The sequence below is a fragment of the Typopeltis vanoorti genome, chromosome 15 (assembly GCF_054136105.1).
Source record: "Typopeltis vanoorti isolate ZY-2024b chromosome 15, IOZ_Tvanoo_1.0, whole genome shotgun sequence".
NCBI lineage: Eukaryota > Metazoa > Arthropoda > Arachnida > Uropygi > Thelyphonidae > Typopeltis > Typopeltis vanoorti.
In genome coordinates, this window is record NC_143563.1 from 121,159,724 (window position 1) to 121,184,967 (window position 25,244).

Here is a 25,244-nt window from a genome sequence, read left to right on the forward strand (position 1 = left end):
AGCAATGGGATCTCCTTTATCACCAAACCTAGCAAATTTGTTTCTAGAACACCTTGAGGAAAAAATATTCACTTTTGAACCCAAACCAAAAATTTGGCTATGATATGTCGATGACGTATTTGCAGTATGGAATCATCCCAAACATGAATTACAACTGTTTCTAGATAAAATTAACCTTCTTCATCATCGCATCAACTTTACGTTAGAAAAAGAATCTCCACAGGGTATCTCTTTTTTGGATTTACACATCAAAAGAAAAGAAGACGGTTCCATCGCCACTTCCGTCTTTCGCAAGCCTACATTCTCAGGTCGCTACATTCACAATTCTTCTGCTCATCATCCATCTCAGAAATCTGGCATTATTAAATCACTAGTTTTCAGAGCACACAAATTCTGCTCCTCTGAAAAATCTTTAAACCAGGAATTAGAAGTTATCAAAAATACAGCCATCCTAAATGGATATAATCCCAAAACAACTCAAAAAATGATCAGTCACTTCTGCATACATCAAACCAGACAGGAAGAAATGCATAGGATTCCCATACCTTATGTTAAAGGCATCTCAGAACGTCTTTCTAAAATTATGAAGAAATACAATTTTGCCACTACTTACAAACCTATCAACCAAATTTACAACTTATTACCTTCTCCTAAGGACAAATTCTCACCCTTGATGTTACCTGGTGTTTATGAGATTCCATGCTCATGCAAATTATCTTACTTTGGACAGACAGGTAGGTCTGTTCAGAAACGTATCTTGGAACATCAAGACCACATTAGTCTTCTTAAACCGCAGAAATCTGGCCTCTCTCAACACGGAATTGAAAATCCAAACCATAGGATCCATTGGGAAAAGGCTAAACTTTTACATAGATCTTTATTTAAACATGAACGTTTATACAAAGAAAGTTCTGAAGCCCTACTATACAGACCAAACCTAAACCGCAACGACGTTCTTACTATTCCTAAAGTATGGGAAATTATCATACAAAACTGTGTTAAATAATTAACGTTTTTTTTTGTACTACTTTAGCACGTTATGCACGTTTTCATGAGATTCTATTGTAATCATGCGCCCTAACTGTATGTTATTCCTAATTTTTGTTTAAATACTGTACTGATGATGTCCTAAGATACTTAGGATGAAATATTAACAATTAAATAATTTTCACTGTGGTTTATACGTGTGTTTCTTCTAATTATACACGCACCACAGGTTTCGTTATTTAAAAAAAATAAAAAATAAAAATAAAAATAACAAAGATCTGTATTTAAGTTTTGTCGATTTGGAAAAGGCATATGACAAGGTGCCATGAGAGAAGCTATTCAATATGCTGCAGTTATATGGTGTCAATGGGGCATTATATCAAGCAATACTTAGTCTTTATTTGAGAGTTGTAAGTCAGCAGTTAGAATTGAAGGAAGTACAGGAAGATGGTTTAATATTAAATCTGGTGTGAGACAAGGATGTACATTATCCCTCTGTTATTCATTATCTATATGGATCACATTATGAAGGAAAGTGGTATTAAACATGATATCAAAATTGGAGATGTTAATGTCAGCTCTTTGCTTTATGCGGATGATGTTATACTTCTAAATAAATCCGCTACAAGTCTGAAAGATTCTCTAACTAAATCGAATAGCTGTTGTAATAGATACGGTATGAAGGTCAGCAATAAAAAGACAAAAACAATGAAAATAGGCAGAATCATTGAAAATGTCAACTGTTTTGTGAATGGAGAACCTGTGGAACAAGTAAAACATTTCAGCTACTTAGGCACAATTTTTACTGAAGATGGTAAATTAAATATAGAAATAGACAACAGAATCAGCAAAGCTGGTATGGTGGGAAGTCAATTGAATAAATTCATATGGAATAAGAGAGAAATTAGTCGGAACACTAAATTAGCTGTATACAAGACAGTGTTCAAACCAGTTTTAACTTATGGATCTGAGAGCTGGGTCAGAGGTAAAACACTTGACCAAAGACTAGAGACCGCAGATATGAGAGTCCTGTGAAAGATTAGAGGCATGAACAGATGGCATCAATGGCAATATCATATTAAAAATGAGGATATTAGGAAAGAACTTGACATTGTCAGCATCCAGGAATGCGTTAGCAGAGCTAATCTCAGGTGGTATGGTCACTTAAATAGAATGGGAGAGGAAAGATTGGCAAAACAAGTGTTCTCTGCCAGGTTGGCAGGAAAACGACCTGGAGGAAGACCAAGATATAGGTGGATTGATACGGTACAAAGTGCCTTAGACGATAGAAATATAACATCTGATAATGTTGGAGTCTTGACAAGTAACAGACTGATTTGGAGGAAAATTGTAGATAGGAAGTTAGTAATGATGTAATTTTTTCATGTAGTACTGTCATATCCTGTACACCCCTTGAGGGTACATGACAGGAATATGATGATGATGATAAATGTAGCTTTATAAAAGGATATATTAAAAAGGCACTTCAGGTGTTTAAATATTTTAGAATCTAACATTCTTTGGAAAGTAGGTGTGTTACCCAGGTGATTTCTGGTAGTCTTTGTCACAGCATTTTTGTGAAAACTGAACATCTCATGAAACCCAAATGTCTCCACTATAAAAAAAAAGCTTGGAAAATCTTGTAGTAATCTAAAATTTCTGTCAGCAGCCCAGGATATATTTTATATGTTACAAAATACCACTTTGTCTTCGTAGCACACTGCCACTTGAATTCCTTGGGGCATTTATTTTGGAAAGAATATATTAATTGTTTTTAGTTGATGACACCACATAACTATTTTTTCGGTATTTTTAAAAGTTTCTGATCTCTTACCTTTACCTTTAATTTTTTCATTATTTCACAAAATGAAAAAGTGTAGTTTGCATTTCATTTCTTACCCATAACGAAGGGTGAATTTGCCTGGTTGGCTGAGTGGTTAGCATATATGCTCTCCAGCCAAAAGGCTGTGGGTTCGAATCTTGCTGTGGGCATGGATGTTTGTGATTTTGAAAATACTAGTGTTGGTGGTTAGCAGTAGATGGCGTTAGTGTAGATGATGAAGGTAGATGCAGTTGGTGGAGACAGAAAGTTGTGGAGTAGGTGCCCTCCATTAATGAGTCTTTGGAATTCCTGGAGGTGTGATGTAATAATAATAATAATCAGCAACAATAATTAGGGTAGTCAGCGTGTTGCCTAGGTATGACTGTGGTGAGATGAGGTGGAGAGCAAGGATTATGAATGATATGCTGGCTGAAATGTGTGAGAAGACGAGAGCACAGTTTGTTAATGTGCGAATGAGTTTGAAGGACGAAGTGAACTGTATGGGAGCGATGGACTGAATTTGAGTGGTTATGGTGTGAGTCGCTTGGAGAGACTGATGTTCGAAGGTAGAGAAGTAAGTAGAGTGAGAGAGAATGAATCAGATCAAGTGGGAAGTGATGTAGAAGAGCAGTAGAGTAAGACAGGAGAGATTGAAGAGGTGGTTATGAATGAAGAACTGAGTGATATGAGTATAGAAAATGAGAGAATGGGTGTGCAAGAGGAGCAGGGAGGCTCAGGGTGGACAGGGGGTACACAGCGTGAGAAAGGTGGATGCTCCGAGAGGAGGTGAGAGTATGTGTAGACAGGAAAGGAATGGGATGACCTGGGATCAAGAGGAAACAGTTGGAATTGAAAAGAGTTTTAAAATGAATAAGAAGAAAGGGAAATGGCCCCAGTCGAGCATGGAGAGATCACATTGAGTGAGTAGTATCAGTGGAATTAGCTGTAGATCCAGAAATGAGCTGTTGTGTTTGTATACAAATGCTAGAAGTATAAGAAACAAGGCAGATGAAATGGTTGCATTAATTGCATCTGTTCACCCAAAGACTGTTGGAATAAGTGAGGCATGGTTGGAAGAAGACGACATCCTGACAGGAAAAGAGATGGAAGGGTAAGATGTGTTTCATGAGGATAGAAGGGTAAAAAGGGAGAGGGAGAGCTACTGATGATAGAGAAAGAGTTATGTCCATATAAAGTAGAGATGCAAGAGGGAAATAGTGCCAGTGGTTTTGAGGCAGTATGGTGTGAGATAGAGGTGAATGGAATCAAATATTGGTTGGATGTTGTCATAGACCAGGTAATGTGGATGGTGTTAATAATGAAATGTATAAACAAATTATCCAAGCAAATAAGAAATGGGTGATCATTATGGGCGATTTTAATTATGGCAATATAGACCGGAATGATGAGATAGCAACTGGAAGTAAAGAAAATGAGTTTCTTGAGTTTTTGAGGGCTAGCTACTTCAGACAATATGTAACAGAGGGCATGCGAGGATTGGGGATCTTGGATTTGGTCATCTCATCAGAGGATGCAATTATAAATGAGGTGTCAAATCATCCACCAATTGATGAGAGTGACCATCAGGTGATTACCTGGATGGTTGCCAGCAGTGTGAGGATCTCTGTTGTGAGAAAAGGATATATGTGGAACTACAAGGGGGGGGGGGGTATTATGAAGAGCTCAGGAGACAGCTTGCAGGTGTAGCATGGAATGAGGAGTTAGCTGAAAAAGAGATCAATGCAGCTTGGAGGATTTTCAAATTAGGCATGCGATACAGAGAAAGAGAGCACTGTGGAGGCAGCATAAGATAAGTGGAAATAACCAATTCCATGAGGTCTACAAAGACCACGAAAGGAGGGTGACTTGGTTGGTGAGGGTAGCTAAAGAGAGGTATGAACAGCAGTTAGTTAATGAAGACAACAAGAATCCTAAGGAGTTCATTCGATATGTAGCCAGCAAAAGAAAGAATGATTATGGAAGGATGACATTGATAGGAGAAAATGGTATAAAGACAGCTGTTGCAGAATGTGTGGTGGAGATACTTAATGAGCAATTCATAAAGGTCTTGTGAATGTGACTTCATGGAGAGATTGAGAGCAGTAGATGATGGGGAGGAGAGAATGACTGTAATTGAGCAAGAGATGTATGGGGAGTTAAGTAAATAAGATGTTAATAAGGCTGTGGGATTGATAATATATCACCACGTATTCTGAAGGAATGTGCAAGGGAGTTGACACCTGCCTTGACATATTTTTTTAATACGAGTCTTGCACTCGGTCAAGTTCTAAGGAGTGGAAGAAAAGCAAGATTGTGCCACTTCATAAAGGAGGTGATCGAACTCAAGCATCAAACTATAGGCCTATCTGTGTGTCAGGTGTTGTGGTAAGTTGTTGGACAAGCTTGTGAGAACTAGGATCCAGAGTTGGGTTGACAACAATGGTATTATCTTTGATGGACAGCATGGATTTGCTAAAGGGAGGTCATGTTTTAGTATTCTACTAACTTATTACAATAAAGTGACTGCTTCCTTTGATAGAGGAGAGGATACACAGTAATATACTTAAATTTCACAAAGGCTTTTTGTGTTAAATTAGAGCAGATGGGGTTGGATATTAGATTAGTGCAATGGATTGGAGACTGGCTATCTGATAGGTATCAACAAGTTGTGTATGGGGAAGCGATATCCAGGAAAAGGAAAGTCGCTAGTGGAGTGCCTCATGGGTCTGTTTTAGGACCATTACTGTTTAACTTGTATATTAACAATATAGGTGATGATTTGGATGGAGATATTTAGTTGTTTGCAGATGATGCAAAGCTGGGATGAACCATGAAGAGTAGTGAAGATGTTGTGACCTTTTAAGAAGACTTGAATAAATTGAGTGATTGGGCATGGAAATGGGGATGTGAGTTCAATGTTGCAAAATGTAAGGTTTTAAAATTTGGTAAACAAAGATGTGATGTAGAATTTATGCTTGGTGAGGATATATTGTCGGAGGTGGAAGAAATAAGAGATCTGGGGATGAGAGTGGATAAGGATCTGAAATTTAGGGGACACATCGCCAAAATTGTGAAGACAACACAAAGGCTTCAGGGAATGATGCAGAAGACACTGATGTGTAGAAGTAGGAAGATGCTTGTTCGGAGGTGCTGACTAAGGTAGTTTCTGGCCTCTGGAATGTCGAGTATGTGGAAAGATTGCGAAGATGTAATTTGAAGAGTCTGGTGGACAGGAGGAAGAGGAGAGATATGATAGAGACCTACAAGTTGGTAAGGGAGTTGTTATAGGATCAATGCTGAAGAAGTTCTACAGAAAATAGTGGGAGATCGGGGGAGAACCAGAGATCATCCCTGGAAACTGTATAAAGAGGGTGTGAGTAGGGGAGTGAGAGGCAGGTTTTTTTCATGCAGAGTTGTAAATGATTGGAATGCCTTGCCTGAGAGTATGGTGTCTGCAAGGAGTTTGAATGTGTTCAAGGCACGGTATAATGAGCTGTGTGTGTGTGTGAGATAAAAGGACCTCCCAGAGGAGTCTTTGACTCAATAAGGTCTTGGGGTAATAATAATAATAATAATAATAATATTAATTATTATCCATAAAAATAATTCAATAGGAAAGCTAAATAATGAAGTTTACAAAAAGAACCAATAATGATCAACACTAGCAACGATCAACAACAGAGAGAGAGAGACTAACTTTTCATGATGTCATGTCAATAACGTGATCTTGTCTCTAATATGTCTTTGCACGATAACAGTTTTGTAAATACTATTAAAAAAGCCTTTTCATCATTTAAAAATGTTCAACTATGTAACTATCCCAAACTAATTCATGTTGTGAATTATGAAAATAAGCTTATGTCAATATTATTATAACTACATGCCTACTTACAGTTTAAAGAGAATGCCAGGGGATAAGAAAAATATAAATTTGTCTTATTGTGTATTACAGCTGGCAGTGAAACAAATTTATTTATTTTGTGTGGGGTTCCCCCCCCCCCCTCAGGATGGAGGGAGCACTCCTTATAAGGGATTAAGTATGTATTTTATTGACCAGATTCGTATGTGTTCACAGGGCAGGTTTGCCTGTTCTGGGGGACAAAAAAACCCGAGCTCATAGGTAAAAAAACCCCACCTCCGTATGAGATCGGCTAACATACCTTTAGTCAAAAGAAACCAGATAAAGGTTCTTCACATCTTGGACAGGAATCGAAATCCAGGTCTTTCTAACCAAAGGGCTTTGTCTATACCGACTAAGATACGGAGACTCAGTGAAACAAATGAAAACTGTTCTTATATTATATATTTTCTGTTTATTGTTATCTCTGATTTTTAAAAGAATGGTGGTAACTTGCAAGTTATATAAAATAAAATGTTGTCTGAGAATATTTGATTAGTCATTTCAAAATTATCTGCAAACAGAATAGTAACAGATAAACAGTGCCACCTGTTGTCAGAATTTGGAATTATTTCACATTTCAGCAAGGCATATCTTTTGAAAGTACCTTTGCGCAAACTTACTTTTGGTAGGGACAGTCTATGAAGGAATTGACTTATTAAATTAATTACATAAAATATTTGCTGGTTGAAAATAAAACTTCATTACTTTCATTGGAGGCTGACAAGATCAATTAACTTCATAGTCAATGTGACAATGTTTTAAAATGAAAAGAAAAGAAAAAAAAAAACATAAATTATGCAAAGAAAATGAGGCAATATATTTTGAACACATTTAGAATGAAGATGAAAATTTAACTCAACCACTTATCTGTGATCACTCTCCTGTGGCAAGTGGGTGGGTGAATTTCTGGAGCCCTGTTCAAGGAGATGCAGCTGAAAAAATAAGTTGTGGAGGAAAGGATACAAGGATTTTGACCTTGTTACCAGCATGGTAACAAGCAGAAAATCACATGAAAAAAAAGTAGCTGAGTAGACCAAAAGAATTCCCACAGAGATCTTCTGCTAAGTGGTCTGATAGGTGATAGGCAGCACCTGTGAATAAGTTTCGTTAAACTTGTGCTCCCGAATTTTATCGTATTTGCAAGTAATTTTTTGTGCAAAATAACCAGTAAACGGAAAACAGAGGGTACTAAGGAGCAAATTACTTCTACATAACTCGTAAGTATCCATAGTCCTTCATATCAGTTATTTTTACAATTAAAAAAACAGCCACGTGAAAGTGCCTGCCATGCTTACCACGCAAAGTAAAGATGTCGGCAACAAAAGCCAACAACGAAAGATTACTTCGAGTCCCGTCAGCATAACGCAGCCTATAGTCAACAAACCAAAAGACAATACGAAGTGCCGCAGTTGCAAATCCGAAGTTACCGAAAGAAAAAAAGGTATATTGTGCGATTTGTGTTGCAACTGGCTATATACTTCCTGTGCGAAAATAGATGAATTGCTGCTCAAGCTTTTTATAGAACTGATCCAGCCTTTTTTCTGTTCGATGTTTGTTTTCTTAAACAGCTGCTGAACCTAGGCAAACAAGTTGAAAATCTCGAACAACACCTAAATAACATGATCAATACTTTCTCATCCAAAATCCAAAAGTTGGAAACAAAGCTCGAGATACTCGATGACCAGCGGACGATCGCAAATGCATCTGTACCCACTAATGAACTCCAAGATTTAATTGCATCAATGGTACACATCGCTCGAGGCAGAAAATATGAGATTCAAGCAGTCTGCTGCATTGTTGTAATATCTTCTTTTATTCTTTATTACTAATTAGCAGTGCACGCTTTTTCCCTCATAACCTTCCTTACTTATTCTACTGTGTACCATGTTTATCCACCTTCCGTATTTACTAGTCATATGCCTATGAACACTGGAAAATTTATTTGTAAGACTGCACCATCCAACATATCAATATTCTGCATAAGACTCAATAAAACGTCTGGTAGATCTCTCTCTCTCTCCTACTAGCGTAAATTCCTTCAACAAAGTTTACATAAACAGTCGTGGTTCTTAAGTAATTAAACTGCGCTTTTAATGCCTTAGTTGTTTTCCGCTCATAAGTCCGATTATTTTTAAAGAATCAGGTAGCACTCTTTTAACAAATAATTAAAACACATTTATTTACATTAATATGAAATATACATGAATCAAATGACAAGGAGATTGCTTTCTTTACCCATCTAAAAAAAATCTTTAGCATAAAATTAGAACCCCTTTACTTCCACACTAATAATCTCTTTAACTCAAAAATTTATTTGCTCTCTGCTTACAAATTCAACATATTAAACTTCTAGTTTACTCGCAAAGAGGTTAGCTAAATCTCTGCTAAGTTATTATTACAAATTTGATATGAACTTCTAACATGCCAATTGACTCTCTTATGGACACTTCTTATTACTATTAAACTAATTGTTAACAGTCCATATATAACATATCTCCTAGATTACAAGAGAAAATGTGCAAAAAGATGGAACTTACAGAGGCTCTGTATCGCACATTCAGTCAAGAGTCTTGCACTAAAGTTTTTATGGTATTTCTTTCATCTCAGATCTTAAGCTTCCTTCAGGAGTGTCTTGCTTCAGCAGAATCACGTCGGGATATTGGCAGGCTTTTTGGACTGCAATCTACGGTACTCGAATAGCAGATGCAAGAGGTTTCAGCATACGGGCAAATTCTCCTCTGGATCCTACTTCGGGCTTCTGCTTCTAACTGCCGCCACTTCTACTACTAATTGTCGATGACCATAACTGCCGCCGACTGGCTCTGGCTCTCTTTGGTAACAGCACTTCACCTTGCTCTCTTGGCATTTGGATCTTGGCTCTCCTCTGTCGATAACTGGACCTGGACACTTCTCTCGGCAACTGGAGCCTTGCCTCTCTGCTGCCACTGCTCTGGTTCCGACTGTCCTCTCCTCTGCCGATGACTGGAAGCCCCTTATGCTTGGCTCAGTCCCCTTTTATTTTTCCATTCTCCTCACCTTGCACCAAGGGTTGTAAACCCCTAAGAATTCGACATCACTCTTTCATCTTCTTTTAAGTTCGACCTGCTCTTTGTTCTCCTCCGAGCACTCCCTTTTTTTTTTATCTTGCCAGTCAACAGAAACTTTGTGAACCTAGCAGCACTCTTAGATACTAACTTTAAAGGTGTTATGCAGCACACGCAAACAACTTTCTCATACACATAACTGTGAACAACTTTCTTGTGCTCTTACACATAGCTACATACAAAGTTCCGATGGCAAAGCATTGCCTTTGTTTTTGATACATTAATACTTAGCAAAATTAATATTTAGTATTAATTTTGCTAAGTATTAATTAAGTAAATAAAATTACTACATTAATATTTAGCAAAATATACATAGAAACAAACAAGATTATTTACAGTTCTCATGAGACTTGACTTCTGTAAAAATCAATGTAAAGCACTTTGGTATTTTTAAGCTAAATCAATTTTGCAGATCTTCTGCTAAGTGGTCTGATAGGCGGCGCCTGTGAATAAATTTCATCAAACTTGAGTTCCCGAATTTTATTGTATTTGTAATACACAATAGGAAATGAGTAAACGGAAAACAGAGGGTACTAAGTAGCCAATTACTTCTACATAACTCGTAAGTACTCATAGTCCTTTATATCAGTTATTTTTACAATTAAAATAAACCAGCCACGTGAAAGCACCCGCTATGGCTACCATGAGAAGTAAAGATGGCGGCAACAAAGGCCAACAACGTAAGATTACTTCGAGTCCCATCAGCGTAGTGCTGCCGAATTGTCAACGAACCGAAAGACAATACGAAGTGCAGCAGTTGCGAATCTGAAGTTACCAAAAGAAAAAGTGTATATCGTGCGATTTCTGTTGCACCTGGCTATATACTTCCTGCACGAAAATAGATGAATTGCCGCTCAAACTTTTTATTGAACTGAACCAGTCTTTTTTTCTGTTCAATGTGCATTCCTTCTGTTAAACAGCTGCTGAACCTAGGCAAACGAGTTGAAAATCTCGAACAACACCTTAATAACATAATCAACACTTTCTCGTCCAAAATCTGAAAGTTGGAAACAAAGCTCAAGATAATCGATGACCAGCAGCTGATCACAAATGCATCTGTACCCGCTAATGAACTCCGAGATTTAATCACTTCAATGGTACATGGTTCGCTCGAGGCCAAAAACATGAGACTCAATGCCGTTATTCTGAACATTCCAGAGGAAAACGGTAAATCTTTAAAAGAAGACGTTATCAAACTAGCAGGTGAATGCAACTTCGATCCCAAAAATATCATCAAATATCATTCGTTTCGGACCAATAAACAAAAGAAAGAATGGAACGAACTTTCCATGTCTCGTGAAAGTGATTTGTGATATACCGACAAACACATCCAAATTAATAACACCGATAAATAGCAAGCTAAAGGACAGTTTCCCCATATCGCATGTACGTGCTCGCCCTGAACTTAACCTTTGCACAAAGCCAACAAAGACACCAACTCTGAAGACAGCTAGAAGAAAAACGCCAAAATGGAGACAACAGCTGGACCATAGACTACAAACAAACCAAACCAGTGCAAAAACCAAATGACACCACTAATAACCACCAAGGAGACCAGTATGCAGACACTGCATAGGAAACGTGCAAGACCCTTGCAGTCAAATCCATGCCCCACAGACCCTTGCACATCCACTACACCTACATCCATGGACTCAACTCCAACCTTAATAGTGTCCACTATCATCTGCAGTCAACCAAACCCCACCTATTCTTCTTAACAGAAACTCAAATTTCACCTTCCCCGAGCTCTATCCATCTCAACCATCCAAACTATACACTATTTAACTCCTTCCAACCCAAGGATGGTGTGAGAGCATATATCCACTCTGATATACCCTGCCAGAGAGCACCTAACCTACAATCGCCCAACTTTGACCTGCTTTGGTTAAAAATATCCCTCCCCACTCAGTCAAATTCATCTGCTGTCTCTATCGCTCTCCTAATACCACCAACCACTCCGAGCTCTTTAATTTCCTCTCCTCAAAAGTTGATTTTCTCCAGTCCCACTCTCCTAATAGTGAAATCATCCTCCTATGTGATTTTAATGTCCATAACACCAACTGGCTTTCCTCTTCCAGTTGTAAAGATCCTGCAGGCAGAGACGCTGAAATATTTGCCATCATCAATGACCTTATATAAATTGTTCACAAGCCGACCAGAATATCAGATAACTCAAATCATTCCCCAAATACCCTAGATCTCTTCCTTACCAATGACCCTTCCAAATATACATCAAATGTTGTGAGCCCCCTGGGTAATTCTGACTACAACTTAGTGCTCATCACCTGCCCCATGCAACAATGCTTACACAGTCACACCTGCACAAGAGTAGTTTGGCATTATAACAGTGCCAAATGGGACAGCCATCGAGACTACTATGCTTCATTCCCATGGTTGGACTATTGTTTGCAGTCTTCCAATCCAAACATATCACCAAAGTAATCCTCACTGGCATGAAAACATATATTCCCCACACTTCTCTGAACTGCTGTCCCCTATCCAAACCCTAGTTCTCCAAAAGATGTGTCAAGGTTGTACAAATGAAAAATCAGGCATACCACAACTGGCTCAAATTAAGAACTCCATCCTCCTTCAGTACCCATACTGAAGTCCGAAATAGATGAAAAAAATTATCAATGATTCCAAAACAGAATTTGGACGGGCAAAAAGCAGGAAACTTGCAGCCTGTCCTAGCAGGAACCATGCCATTTGGTGTCTTGCCAAAGCAACTGTTCACAACTTTCGCTCTACACTACTCCCATCCCTATCATACCCAGATGACTCAATTGCAACATCACCCACATAAAAAGCTAATCTTCTGGCTTCACACTTTGCCTCCAATGCATGCATAACTGAAAATGGCAAATGCCCCCCAGTCATTCCAACTGCCCAACATACAATGTCCCCTGTATCCTTTTGCCAGAAAGAGATCATAAACCTGTTGTCAAAATTAGACACAAAAAAAGCTCCTCGCCCTAATGACATTCCTCCAATTGTCCTGAAGGTCTGTGCAGCAGAACCGACCCCTATCCTATGCTGTCTGTACACACACTCTCTCTTACTCCACTGGTATATATCCCAAAGCTTGGAAATTGGCCTATATTCAACCCATTCCCAAAATGGGTGACAAATCGCTGCCATCTAACTACCGCCCTATCTCACTCACCTCAATACTATCTAAAGTGATGGAGAAAACCATCAATTCTCAACTCCTACTCTACCTTGAAGGTACCCAGCTATTAAGCGACTACCAAAACGGATTCCGTCGATGCCGATCAACAGGTGAGCTGCTCTCATATATCCCCCATCTCTGGACATATGCCATCGAAAAATTTGGTGAATCCCAAGTAGTTGCACTTGATATCTCTAAAGCCTTTGACCAATTCTGGCACAAAGGCTTACTAAGCAAACTTCCATCATATGGACTGTCTCAGGACTTCTGCAGATGAATTGCCAGCTTTCTATCTGGATGCACACTATGTGTGATGATAGATCACTCCCTATCCTCCCACCATCCAACTAATGCTGGGGTCCCACAAGGTTCAGTTCTCTCACTGACCCTCTTCCTTCTGTACATTAATGACCTACTTCAGTTGACCTCCAACCCAATACACAGTTTTGCAGATGACAGCACATTGCACTCCTCCCTTTCATTTGATATATCTTACCCTACATAATTCGGACCTCCAAGACATCCTCCAATGGGGGCTCAGATAACCTCATCAACTTCAACGTTAGTGAAACCCAGTTCTGTATTATTTCCCACAAAAAAGAACCATTTTCCCCCAGTATTATTTTTGATAACACTCAAATTCCCAGACAAGATGAAATCTCTCTTCTCGGAATTACCATGACATCAGGCCTCTCCTGGCATAAACACATCACAACCATTGCATCCTCAGCTTCCAAAAAACTAGGCTTTCTATTTCGCTCAAGACATTACTTCATTTCAAAACAGCTGTTAACCTAATAGAAATCACAAATCTGCCCAGCTATTGAATGCTGTTCTCACATTTGGAGTGAGGCTCGTAAAATCTCCCTCAAAATGCTTGACTCAATACAGAGGAGAGCAATTAGACTGATAAATGATCCATCTCTTACCAACTCGCCCCCCCTCCCACTTTCGCATAGACGTTTAGTCTCTGCAATTTGTATATTCTATAAATATTTTCATGGAAAATGCTCATCTGAAACAGCATCAGTAATTAACACCCACTGTACTAAACCCATTGGAACAAGCACAGCCACTGGTTCAGAGGTCAGAAACTACTTTAGTCAATCGCCTTTGGACCCTTTTCAACATCTCTTCATCCTTCTGAAAACCAGGTGACCAAATCTGGGCACAATAGTCCATGTGTGGCCTAATCAAAGCCTTATACAACGGAACAAGATTCTCCCTACTTCTACACGTCAGTGTCCTCTGCATCATTCCCAGAAGCCTTTGAGTTGTCTTCACAATTTTGGCTATGTGTCCCCTAAATTTCAGATCCTTATCCACTATCATCCCCAGAGCTCTTATTTCTTCCACCTCCAACAATATATTCTCACTAAGCATAAATTCTGCAACCCATCTTTGTTTACCAAATTTTAAAACCTTACATTTTGCAACATTGAACTCACATCCCCATTTCCATGCCCAATCACTCAATTTATTCAAGTCTTCTTAAAAGGTCACAACATCTTCACTACTCTTCATGGTTCATCCCAGCTTTGCATCATCTGCAAACAACTGAATATCTCCATCCAAATCATCACCTATATTGTTAATATACAAGTTAAACAGTAATGGTCCTAAAACAGACCCATGAGGCACTCCACTAGCGACTTTCCTTTTCCTGGATATCGCTCTCCCCCATACACAACTTGTTGATACCTATCAGATAGCCAGTCTCCAAATAGCCAGTCTCCAGTGTGCTAATCTAATATCCAACCCCATCTGCTCTAGTTTGACTATCAATTTATCATGAGGTACTCTATCAAAAGCCTTTGTGAAATCCAAGTATATTACTGTGTATCCTTCTCCTCTGTCCAAGGAAGCAGTCACTTTATTGTAATAAGTAAGTAGATTACTAAAACATGACCTCCCGTTAGCAAATCCATGCTGTCCATCAAAGATAATACCATTGATGTCAACCCAACTCTGGATCCTAGTTCTCACAAGCTTCTCCAAGAACTTAACCACAACACCTGACACACAGATAGGCCTATAGTTTGATGCTTGAGTTCGATCACCTCCTTTATGAAGTGGCACAATCTTGCACTCCTTAGGAACTTGACCAAGTGCAAGACTTGTATTAAAAAAATATGTCAAGCCAGGTGTCAACTCTCTGGCACTTTCCTTCAGAATACGGGGTGATATATTATCAAGTCCCACAGCCTTATTTACATCTAGTTTACTTGACTCCCCAAACACCTCTTGCTCAATTACAGTCAGTCTCTCCTCCCCATCATCTACTGCTCTCAATCTCTCCATGAAGTCACATTCACAAGACCTTTATGAATTGCTCATTAAGTATCTCCACCACATATTCTGCAACAGCTGTCTTTATACCATTTCCTCCAATCAGTGTCATCCTTCCATAATCATTCTTTCTTTTGCTGGCTACATATCGAAAGAACTCCTTAGGATTCTTTCTGGCTTCATTGGCTAACTGCTGTTCATACCTCTCTTTAGCTACCCTCACCAACCAAGTCACCCTCCTTGCCTGGTCTTTAGAGACCTCATGGAATTGGTTATTTCCACTTCTCTTATGCTGCCTCCACAATGTCCTCTTTCTCTGTATTGCATGCTTAATCTCTTTATTCATCCATCTAACACCTACCTTATTTAACCTTCTCACCCTTGGAATACACTTAGACATTGCATCTACTAGATAGTTTTTGAAAATCCCCCAAGCTGCATTGATCTCTTTTCCAGCTAACTCCTCATTCCATGATACACCCACAAGCTGTCTCCTGAGCTCTTCATAATCACCCCCCTTGTAGTTCCACATATACCCTTTTCTCACAGAGGTCCTCACACTGCTGGTAACCACCCAGGTAATCATATTTATTGAGCAAACATATCAAATGTACATCATTCATGAGGGGATACTAATGACAGATGTTACAGAGCTGATGGGAAACAAAGGTAAATGAAGTGGAGGTAATGATAAAATTCAATAATGGAAAAACACTTATGTATGGAAAGATTAATATTTAATACTTCAAGAATTTTCCACTAGATTTCCTAGCAATTGTCAATGCACACAGATCAAAAGAGAAATTAAAACAATACTTAAAATGTATGCAAGTGACAATATATACTATTCACTGCAAAAGGACAGACCCATCTACAAATATATTAACAAAAAAAAAAAAAAAAAAAAAAAAACCTAATGCCTTTTATTCTCTTATAAGACAGTAGGCAAGGCCATTTTAGCTAGGCCCTATCAAATGTTTTGGAAACCAAGTGGTCAGTTCAAGTAAATAAATAAATAAATGTAAATAATTATTAATTCATGAAAACAGAAGAATGAGGAGTGTAGCTTAAGATGACTCCTAAAAATCTTGCTGAGGGTCAAGTCTGTGGATGTGGACTTCACAATTTTCTTTGTATAATCTTTCAAAAAGAAAATAACTACGTACTAAGTAAGACTTCAGTTTTATTCCAGTGAATTCTATTATTTAGTGGATAAGGCATGGCTAGCTAAATCAGACTTCTCAGTCTAATGAAGCAGAAAATAATCTTGATATTCTTCAAGTAAAATCTGAGCTCAATGACCAGTCTACCCATTAATAACAAAGGCTGCATGAACAAGGAATTCTGTACACTCTAAGATGAAAAGGAAGAGAGGATTTATCTTTTGGAAAGTCTAAAAATGGAATTTAATTTTCAAACTGGGCAGAGAGAGAGAGACTTGTATGTCAATTTGGAGAAGAAGTCTTGCACATAGCCTTTAAAGGAATGTGGAGAACCGACCAGGGCTTCTGGCCTAATGTCCAATCCTCACCTTCTCGTGGTGCACCCTGTTGGGTATCTACTTGGATACTGAACGAACGAGGATGGGCTGGCAATTTGGGATTTAGCCGACCAAATTGTATTCTTATTGGTTAAACCAAAATAAAAAATGATGGTACAACATGACAAAATTTCATGCCGGCTGGGGCGTCGCCCGGTTAAACAAGGCCCCCGTTGTTTTCGGCAGGGAACCAGGGCGAACAGCGAAAAGTCAGCTACTGGAACAAATCTGAAAACACACCCCAACTCAACTTCACCAGAGTTAAAGATCAGTACTATCAACGTAAAAAGCCTGAATGGCAAAGAAATGGAGCTAGCTGAGGAATTAGATAAGTACCAGATCTACATAATAGGGGTGACTGAAACAAAAAAAGACCAAAACTGGTGAGATCTTTCTGAGCAATAAATACAAAATGTTATATTCAGGCAATGACAATCAAGGAAAAGAAGGAGTAGCCATAGTATTCAACACAAAATACGAGGCTAATCTTCTTGAATGGCAGTCAGTCTCAAGTAGAGTAATGTGGGCAAATATGAGAATGGGGAACTGGACAATGAGACTTATTTGTGCCTATGGTCCCACAGAAGGTTCTACTAAAGTAGAAGTGGAAGAACTTTTCTGAGTCTCTAGAGAAAGCATCTGACACAATGAAAAAGGGAAAGTTGGTCCTTGTTGGGGATCTAAATAGCAGAGTAGGAAATGATTGTGAGACATACAAAAATATTTTGGGAAAATTTGGAGAAAAGAGCAAAGCTAATAATAATGGCAAATATCTGTTGGATTTCTGCTCAGGACATGGACTGATTATTACTAACACCATGTTCCAACATAAAAATGAGCACAAATTCACATGGAGAGAAGAGGCCAGGAATAAGAAAAGTCTCATTGACTATGTTATTGTTGATAGTGATGTTTTCTCCCTGGTGCAAGACACCAGAGTGTACAGAGGATTTGAAATTGGAAGTGATCACTATTTAGTCTTGAGCAGGATAAAATTGAATTTCATATTGAAAAGAATAACATGTAAGAAAGTTTTAAAGCGAATAAAAGTTGAGTAGCTCTCAGATGTGAACTGTAGACTAAAATACAGAAAGATTATTGAAAAGAAAATGAAAGAGTTTGAGAACAGGAAACAAACCTTGGAGATTCAGTGGCAAACTCTGAAGAAAACATTGATTGATTCTGCTAAATAGGCATGTGGTGAGGTTGTGTGCAAGGATAAAAAAATCAGAACTCCCTGATGGACACAGGAAGTTAAAGAAGCAGTGAAGGAAAAGAAGAAAGCATATCAAAAGTTCCTGGCAAATAAGTCAGCTTTTACTCTCACAGAATACAGAAACAAATGTAAGAAAGCTAAACAGTGTGTAAAACTAGCTAAACAAAAGTCATGGGAGGACTTTGGCAAGAATATAGAAAATAAATATCAAGAAGGTGGCAAAATATTCTGGAGGTTGTTGAAGAAGCTTAGGAATGGAGGAAAAAGTGCTGTAAAAGGAGTTAGAGATGATAAAGGTGACATGAAAACCGGAGAAAAAGATATCCTTGAAGTATGGAGTAATTACTTTGAAAAACTGCTAAATGAAACAAGCAGTGATGACAGCACAGTGATAAAAAACACTGCCCAGGCATGCAGTCAGGAATACATATCCATACTTGAAGTAGAAAAAGCCATCAAAGGCTTGAAATGTGGAAAGGCAGCAGGAGTAGATGATATTCGACCAGATATGCTGAAGTATGGTGGTATAAAAGTCTTACAGTGGCTACACTGCATAGTTCAGAAAGCCTGGACAGAGGGACGAATTCCCGATGATTGGAGTAGAGCTCTCATAGTATCCATATATAAAAAGGGAAATAAAACTGAATGTGAGAATTACAGAGGTATTTCCCTACTGAGTGTTCCTGGCAAGATCTATGCAAGTATACTTGAGAAACGGTTGAGAAGAATTGTGGAAGAAAAGCTTAGCGAAGAACAAGCTGGATTCAGGCTAAATAGTGGCTGTCAGGATCAGATCTTCACTTTACGAGAAATAGTCGAGAAAGCATGGGAATACAACAAAGATCTGTATTTAAGTTTTGTCGATTTGGAAAAGGCATATGACAAGGTGCCAAGAGAGAGAGAAGCTATTCAATATGCTGCAGTTATATGGTGTCAATGGGGCATTACATCAAGCAATACATAGTCTTTATTTGAGTTGTAAGTCAGCAGTTAGAATTGAAGGAAGTACAGGAAGATGGTTTAATGTTAAATCTGGTGTGAGACAAGGATGTACATTATCCCCTCTGTTATTCATTATCTATATGGATCACATTATGAAGGAAAGTGGTATTAAACATGATATCAAAATTGGAGATGTTAATGTCAGCTCTTTGCTTTATGCGGATGATGCTATACTTCTAAATAAATCCGCTACAAGTCTGCAAGATTCTCGGACTAAATTGAATACCTGTTGTAATAGATACGGTATGAAGGTCAGCAATAAAAAGACAAAGACAATGAAAATAGGCAGAATCATTGAAAATGTCAACTGTGTTGTGTATGGAGAACCTGTGGAACAAGTAAAACATTTCAGCTACTTAGGCACGATTTTTACTGAAGATGGTAAATTAAATATAGAAATAGACAACAGAATCAGCAAAGTTGGTATGGTGGGAAGTCAATTGAATAAATTCATATGGAATAAGAAAGAAATTAGTCGGAACACTAAATGAGCTGTATACAAGACAGTGTTCAAACCAGTTTTAACTTATGGAGAGCTGGGTCAGAAGTAAAACACTTGACCAAAGACTAGAGACCACAGATATGATAGTCCTGAGAAAGATTAGAGGTGTGAACAGATGGCATCAATGGCAATATCATATTAAAAATGAGGATATTAGGAAAGAACTTGACATTGTCAGCATCCAGGAATGCGTTAGCAGAGCTAATCTCAGGTGGTATGGTCACTTAAATAGAATGGGAGAGGAAAGATTAGCAAAACAAGTGTTCTCTGCCAGGTTGGCAGGAAAATGACCCAGAGGAAGACCAAGATATAGGTGGATTGATACGGTACAAAGTGCCTTAGACGATAGAAATATAACATCTGATAATGTTGGAGTCTTGACAAGTAACAGACTGATTTGGAGGAAAATTGTAGATAGGAAGTTAGTAATGATGTAATTTTTTCATGTAGTATTGTCATATCCTGTACACCCCTTGAGGGTACATGGCAGGAATTTGATGATGTCTTGCAAATTCTCTCTGACACTACATATTGAATGGAAATTCTAAACAGAACTACAAGAGGAGGATTTGAGTGAAGGCCGTATTTTTTTTGAGAAAATTAATTCAGTAATCCAAGAATAAAATTTACTCAAAGCAGAAGAAAACAATTGCCTTCCATTTCTGGATGTTCTCATTTTGAACAACCTGGCAATCTGAAGTTCTTGGTTTTAAAAAAAAAATAACTCACACTGGAAAATATATTATTTCTGCATCACATCATCATCCTTGTCAGAAATAAGGTATGATTAAAACTTTGGTTCACCAAGCACGTCTGTGTTCTACTTCTAAATTAAGAACTGTTTCTTATTAGAGGAACTTTCAATTTCTAATGGATATAATACCAAAATAATCAACAAAATTATAAATAATTATTGCATTCATCCAAATCCTCTTCTTGAAGAAGTTTTAGAATTTCCATTCTATATGTAAAGTGAGTGTTGGAGAGAACTGCACGACTTCTTCGCCACACCGACTTACAAGTATCTTTCTGTTCATTGTGCAAATTAAATTCCTTTTCAGACTGAAAGATAAATATCCTCCTCTTTATCATCCTGCAGTTTACAGAATCCTTGTTCATGTTACCTTTCCTATTATGGTCATTCAGCTCAGTTCATGTTGAAGAACATCAAGATTATATTCTACTTCATGAGTCTGAGAAATCTTTAGCTAGCCAAGCCTGATCTACTAAGCACAGAAGTTAATGGAATAAAACTAGTCTTACACAGAAGTTATTTTCTACTTGAAAGATTATACAAAGAAAGTTGTGAAGCTTACATCCACAAACCAAACCTCAACAAAAACGATGGTCTAAACTTTAACAATTTTGAGATGTCAACCAAAGTCTCGCACTTCATTCCTGTGTTTCATGAATTAATAATTATTTACATTTATTTATTACTTTGAATGTAGTTGTAGATGGAGCTATCCTCGTGCAATGAATAGCATATGTATTGTAATGTTCTTACATTTTAATGTTATTCTAATTTGTTTATCTCTTTTCATTTTTATCATCTGTATGCATTGACAATGACCTAGCAAAATTATGCAAGTATTAAATATTAATTCTTCCATACATAAGTATGGAAATATAATATTTAATAGTTGTTTTTCCATTATTGAATTTTTGCATTATGTTGTCTGCTTATATTTTGTTCAATGAAGTGGAGGTGCTTAGGATATCATGAAATCTCCACATGAATACAGTCCTAACTGATCGGCACATAAGATCTGTTATAAGAATGTGCAAGAGAACTGACAGAGTCTCTTACAAGCTGTCTCAGCTCAGGCATGATTCCAAGAGAAGGAAACAGGGCAAGACAGTTTCATTATAGAAGGGACAAAGACAGAGGTAGCAAATTGCAAACCACCAATATTTCAGCAGGTGTAGTTAAAGTATTGGAAAATTTGGTCAAAGGCACATTTCAGGAATCGAGTAATGTGAATACGATATTATGGGAAATACCATAGTTATGCGAACAGTAGGCCTTGTCTCAATAATTTACTTGCTTTCTAAAATAAAATAACAGTGAGCTAGATAAGGGAAATAATCACACTATGATATGGCTAGACTTTGAAAAGGTATTTGACTGGATACTGTAAGGAATACTAAGTAAAATGGAGCAAATGAGAATGGAAATAAAACTGGTAACGTTTTATTTCCATTTTATGTATTTTATGAGGGTAGCTGATGGGTAAATATCAGAAAGTAGTTATGTGGCAGAGTCATAACAAGGAAAAGACAGGTGAACAGGGATGTGCCAAAGTATCCCATTTTATAAAGCTTAAATACAACCAAATCTGGACTACAGCATACACCTCTGTTTGTCTGGGTTTCTTGCAATGAGAAAGTATTCGGATAATCCAGAAATGAGTAACCATTTGGTCAATGAACATCTTTTCTACAATATGCAGAAAAGCGATATGACAGAAGTAAATTGTTCAATGAGATTTTTATAGGATTGATACAGAAGAAATTTTTCAATACATCAGGAGGAAGAGAGAACAAAGATTACATATCCCTTGAAAACTGTATAGGAGTATGATTAGCAAGAGCCTGACCTACATTTTTTAATTGGAGAGTGGTGAATGAGTAGAATGAATTGCCATAAGCTGTTGTAAGCAGTTCACAAAATAAATTTAAAAACAGGTATGATAAGTATTGTATAAAGAATGATTAGCATTCAGTCTTCAAACTCTATGAATATGCTCAAATAATGATAATTAACAAAATTATTTGAGTTGTTTATAATCTTTGGTTTTCAATATTAATTGACTTGTTTAGTTCTTCAACCAGTGTAGTTTAAACTGGTTCACTATATATATATATTTATATATATATATATTTATATATGTGTGTGTGTGTACATATATATATATATATATATATATATATATATATATATATTTATATATGTGTGTGTGTGTGTGTACATATATATATATATATATATATATACATATACACATACCAGGAGCGAATATTCCAGGTGTGCTAGGTATACGGTGCTCATTCACCAAACAGCAATGTCAGCAATATTATATTTTTTGCATTTATTCCCATTAAAAACTCCTCTAATTGTTTCCAGACTTCACGTGATTCCTAAACCTAAACACAATATCCTAATAATTCATTTTTCGATGCATAAACATTGCATCACACTCACGTTAATACCCTGGGTGTGCGTTCAAAATACATACACTCACTTTGAGCCCTTTGAAAAGGTGTACAAAGGGTGCAGCAGATCAAATTCTTAGCATTCTAGTAGTTTTAAACCACTCAGAAGGCAAGGCAGGGTGAGCTCAGAAACAACAGCACCTAAAGGCTGTGACTGGTTATTACATCAACCAATCCAACTGAACGTTGTCAGTTATCGTGAGTTGCTGTTTTTGTTTGTTTCATCAGTTTTGCATGTGTGAAGTGTGACCTGGCATGGCAGGCAAGTTTCTATATAAAAAGTTATTAATATATAATTTTCGATAAATTTATAACCTTTTCTCCCATATTTACAATGGGAAACAATATTGCAATTGAAGGAGATAAGCCTCGTCCTGCTTTTCCAAATTTTACACTTTTGGGAAATTCAAATATACCAACCAAATAAAGCATTCTGCTTCATTATTGTTTTCTAATATACAGTATCTTAAAACAAATACATCGTCCCTGACTCTGCACAGATTTGGTTACAATTAAAGTATTGAAAGTTATCCTACAATTAATTGCATTAGGCCAATTAAGATGAGCACTGATGCGCTATACACTCTTAAAACTTTCATACATCAATGAAAATGCAATTATACAATCAAACTGAAGTTAATTTTGTAGTGTGAGTTGCATAAGCCACAACAGCACACCCTACTAAATGGGCACGCGACGTCACTGATACACACACACAATTTATCAATAATTGTCTGGACACCCCTGTTATATGAAGTTATGGAATTCCAGGTTTGTTAATAACATAAAAACTGGTGTACACATAGTAGGAAGCAGTATTTCATCATAGCAGTTGAATACTGGTGGAATGGCAACACAATGTGAACTCAGGGACTTCGAGAGAGGTGTCATTGTGGGCTGTCACATTGGTGGCATGTCCATACGTGCTGTTACAGCTCAACTGGAGCATCCAAAATCAATGGTTGGTGATGTGATCAACAAATGAAGATATTCTGGCATCACTAGTGAAGAAAAAAAGACCCAGGGTTGGCCACTTTTCACAGGGACAGGAGGGTGTTTAAATGGATGGCACACAAAAACTGCCTACAATCAGCACAGACCATGTGTGATGAGTTCCAGAGCGCCAGTAACACCATGGTGAGCACTAGTAGTGTACGAAAAGAACTCAATTTATTGGATTTCCATGGAAGAACAGCGACACACACTAGTCGAATATCACAACAATAAACAAGGTAGCTCATCTGACCTGGTGCAAAGAGCATGTGAACTGGACAATTGACGAATGAAAAACAGTACTCTGGAGTGATGAATCAAGGTGTTCACCTGTTTCAAGTCTGATAGCAGGGTGTGGGTGTAAAGGCAGTCTGGTGAATGTTTGTTACCACACCGTATTGTACCCACAGTAAAGGTTTATGGTGGTGGAGTAAAAGTATAGGGTGCATTTAGCTGATTTGGAGCAGGACCTCTGGATATTATCAGTGGTTCCATGAAGGCAGCTCAGTACCTTGATATTCTGGATAATCAGATGCTGCCTACACCGTGGAGTTTTTATGGAACAGACTTGTGTTACTATCAACATAACAATGCCCCATGCCACAAAGCTACAGCTGTTATGGAATGGTAAGAAAAGATTGGTGTTAAATGACTGCCCTGGCCTGTGCAGAGTCCTGACTTCAACCCCACCAAACACCTGTGGGACGAACTAGAGCAGCAATTGAGGTCCAGAGCAGATTGTCCTCGATCTGTTGCTGAATGTGCTGCTTTGATGGAGGAATGGAGACAAATTCCACCTGATGTCTGCCACACATTGGTGGAAAGCAAAGGGTGCAGGAGGTGATCAAAGTCAAAGATGGATATACCTGATATTAGGGTTTGCTTGCTGGTATCAATTGTAAATTGCTAAAGTGTTCAGACAATGATTGGTGTAGAGAGAGAGAGAGAGAGAGAGAGAGAGAGAGAGAGAGAGTGTGTGTGTGTGTGTGTGTGTTATACCACAAAATAATTCCCACAATGAGTCCTTAAGATTTCTTGGAACTCGCGTAACAATAGTAATAATAATAAAAATACTAAAAAAAAAAATTACCTGTTTTAGTGAATAGAATCATTACATTGTTTTTTGTCCTCAACAGTTTCTTTAGTTCTTTAGCATCACCAATGATTTCAATCACTGATTTATCAACTTTTTTGGCAACTGAGATAAACAAAATTTTCTAAAAGAAAACAGTCATGCAAAAGCAAAAGATTAGTTAATTTAATTTAATATATAAACAAGTAAATTTGTAAGCATGATTTAAACTTTTTGCAGAAAAACTTTGTTTTATATTATTAAAAACATTATTAAATGAATAATTCACAATGAAAATAAATATTAAAAATGTATCCATACATTTATAATATTTAAATATTTAAAGCATTTATTTAAATATTAAAAGCATTATTTTTTATCATTGCTAAGTATTTTACTGCAATGCATATTATTTTCTAACTACATTG

At 37.5% G+C, this 25,244-nt stretch overlaps 1 protein-coding gene across 5 annotated transcripts in view; it reads right to left on the bottom strand.

Moving 5' to 3' along the window:
* Window positions 1-25,244, bottom strand: part of LOC150099108 (protein disulfide-isomerase A5) — a 953,872-nt gene that overhangs the window by 907,994 nt on the left and 20,634 nt on the right. For all 5 annotated transcript variants that reach the window (XR_016549469.1, XM_090404751.1, XM_090404750.1 and 2 more), the window contains exon 2: window positions 24,835-24,961. Coding sequence is in view for 4 of the 5 variants with exons in the window: in XM_090404751.1 (XP_090260877.1) it covers window positions 24,835-24,961 (127 nt within the window). In the remaining variant the exon portion in view is untranslated. The remainder of the gene's footprint in view (window positions 1-24,834; window positions 24,962-25,244) is intronic.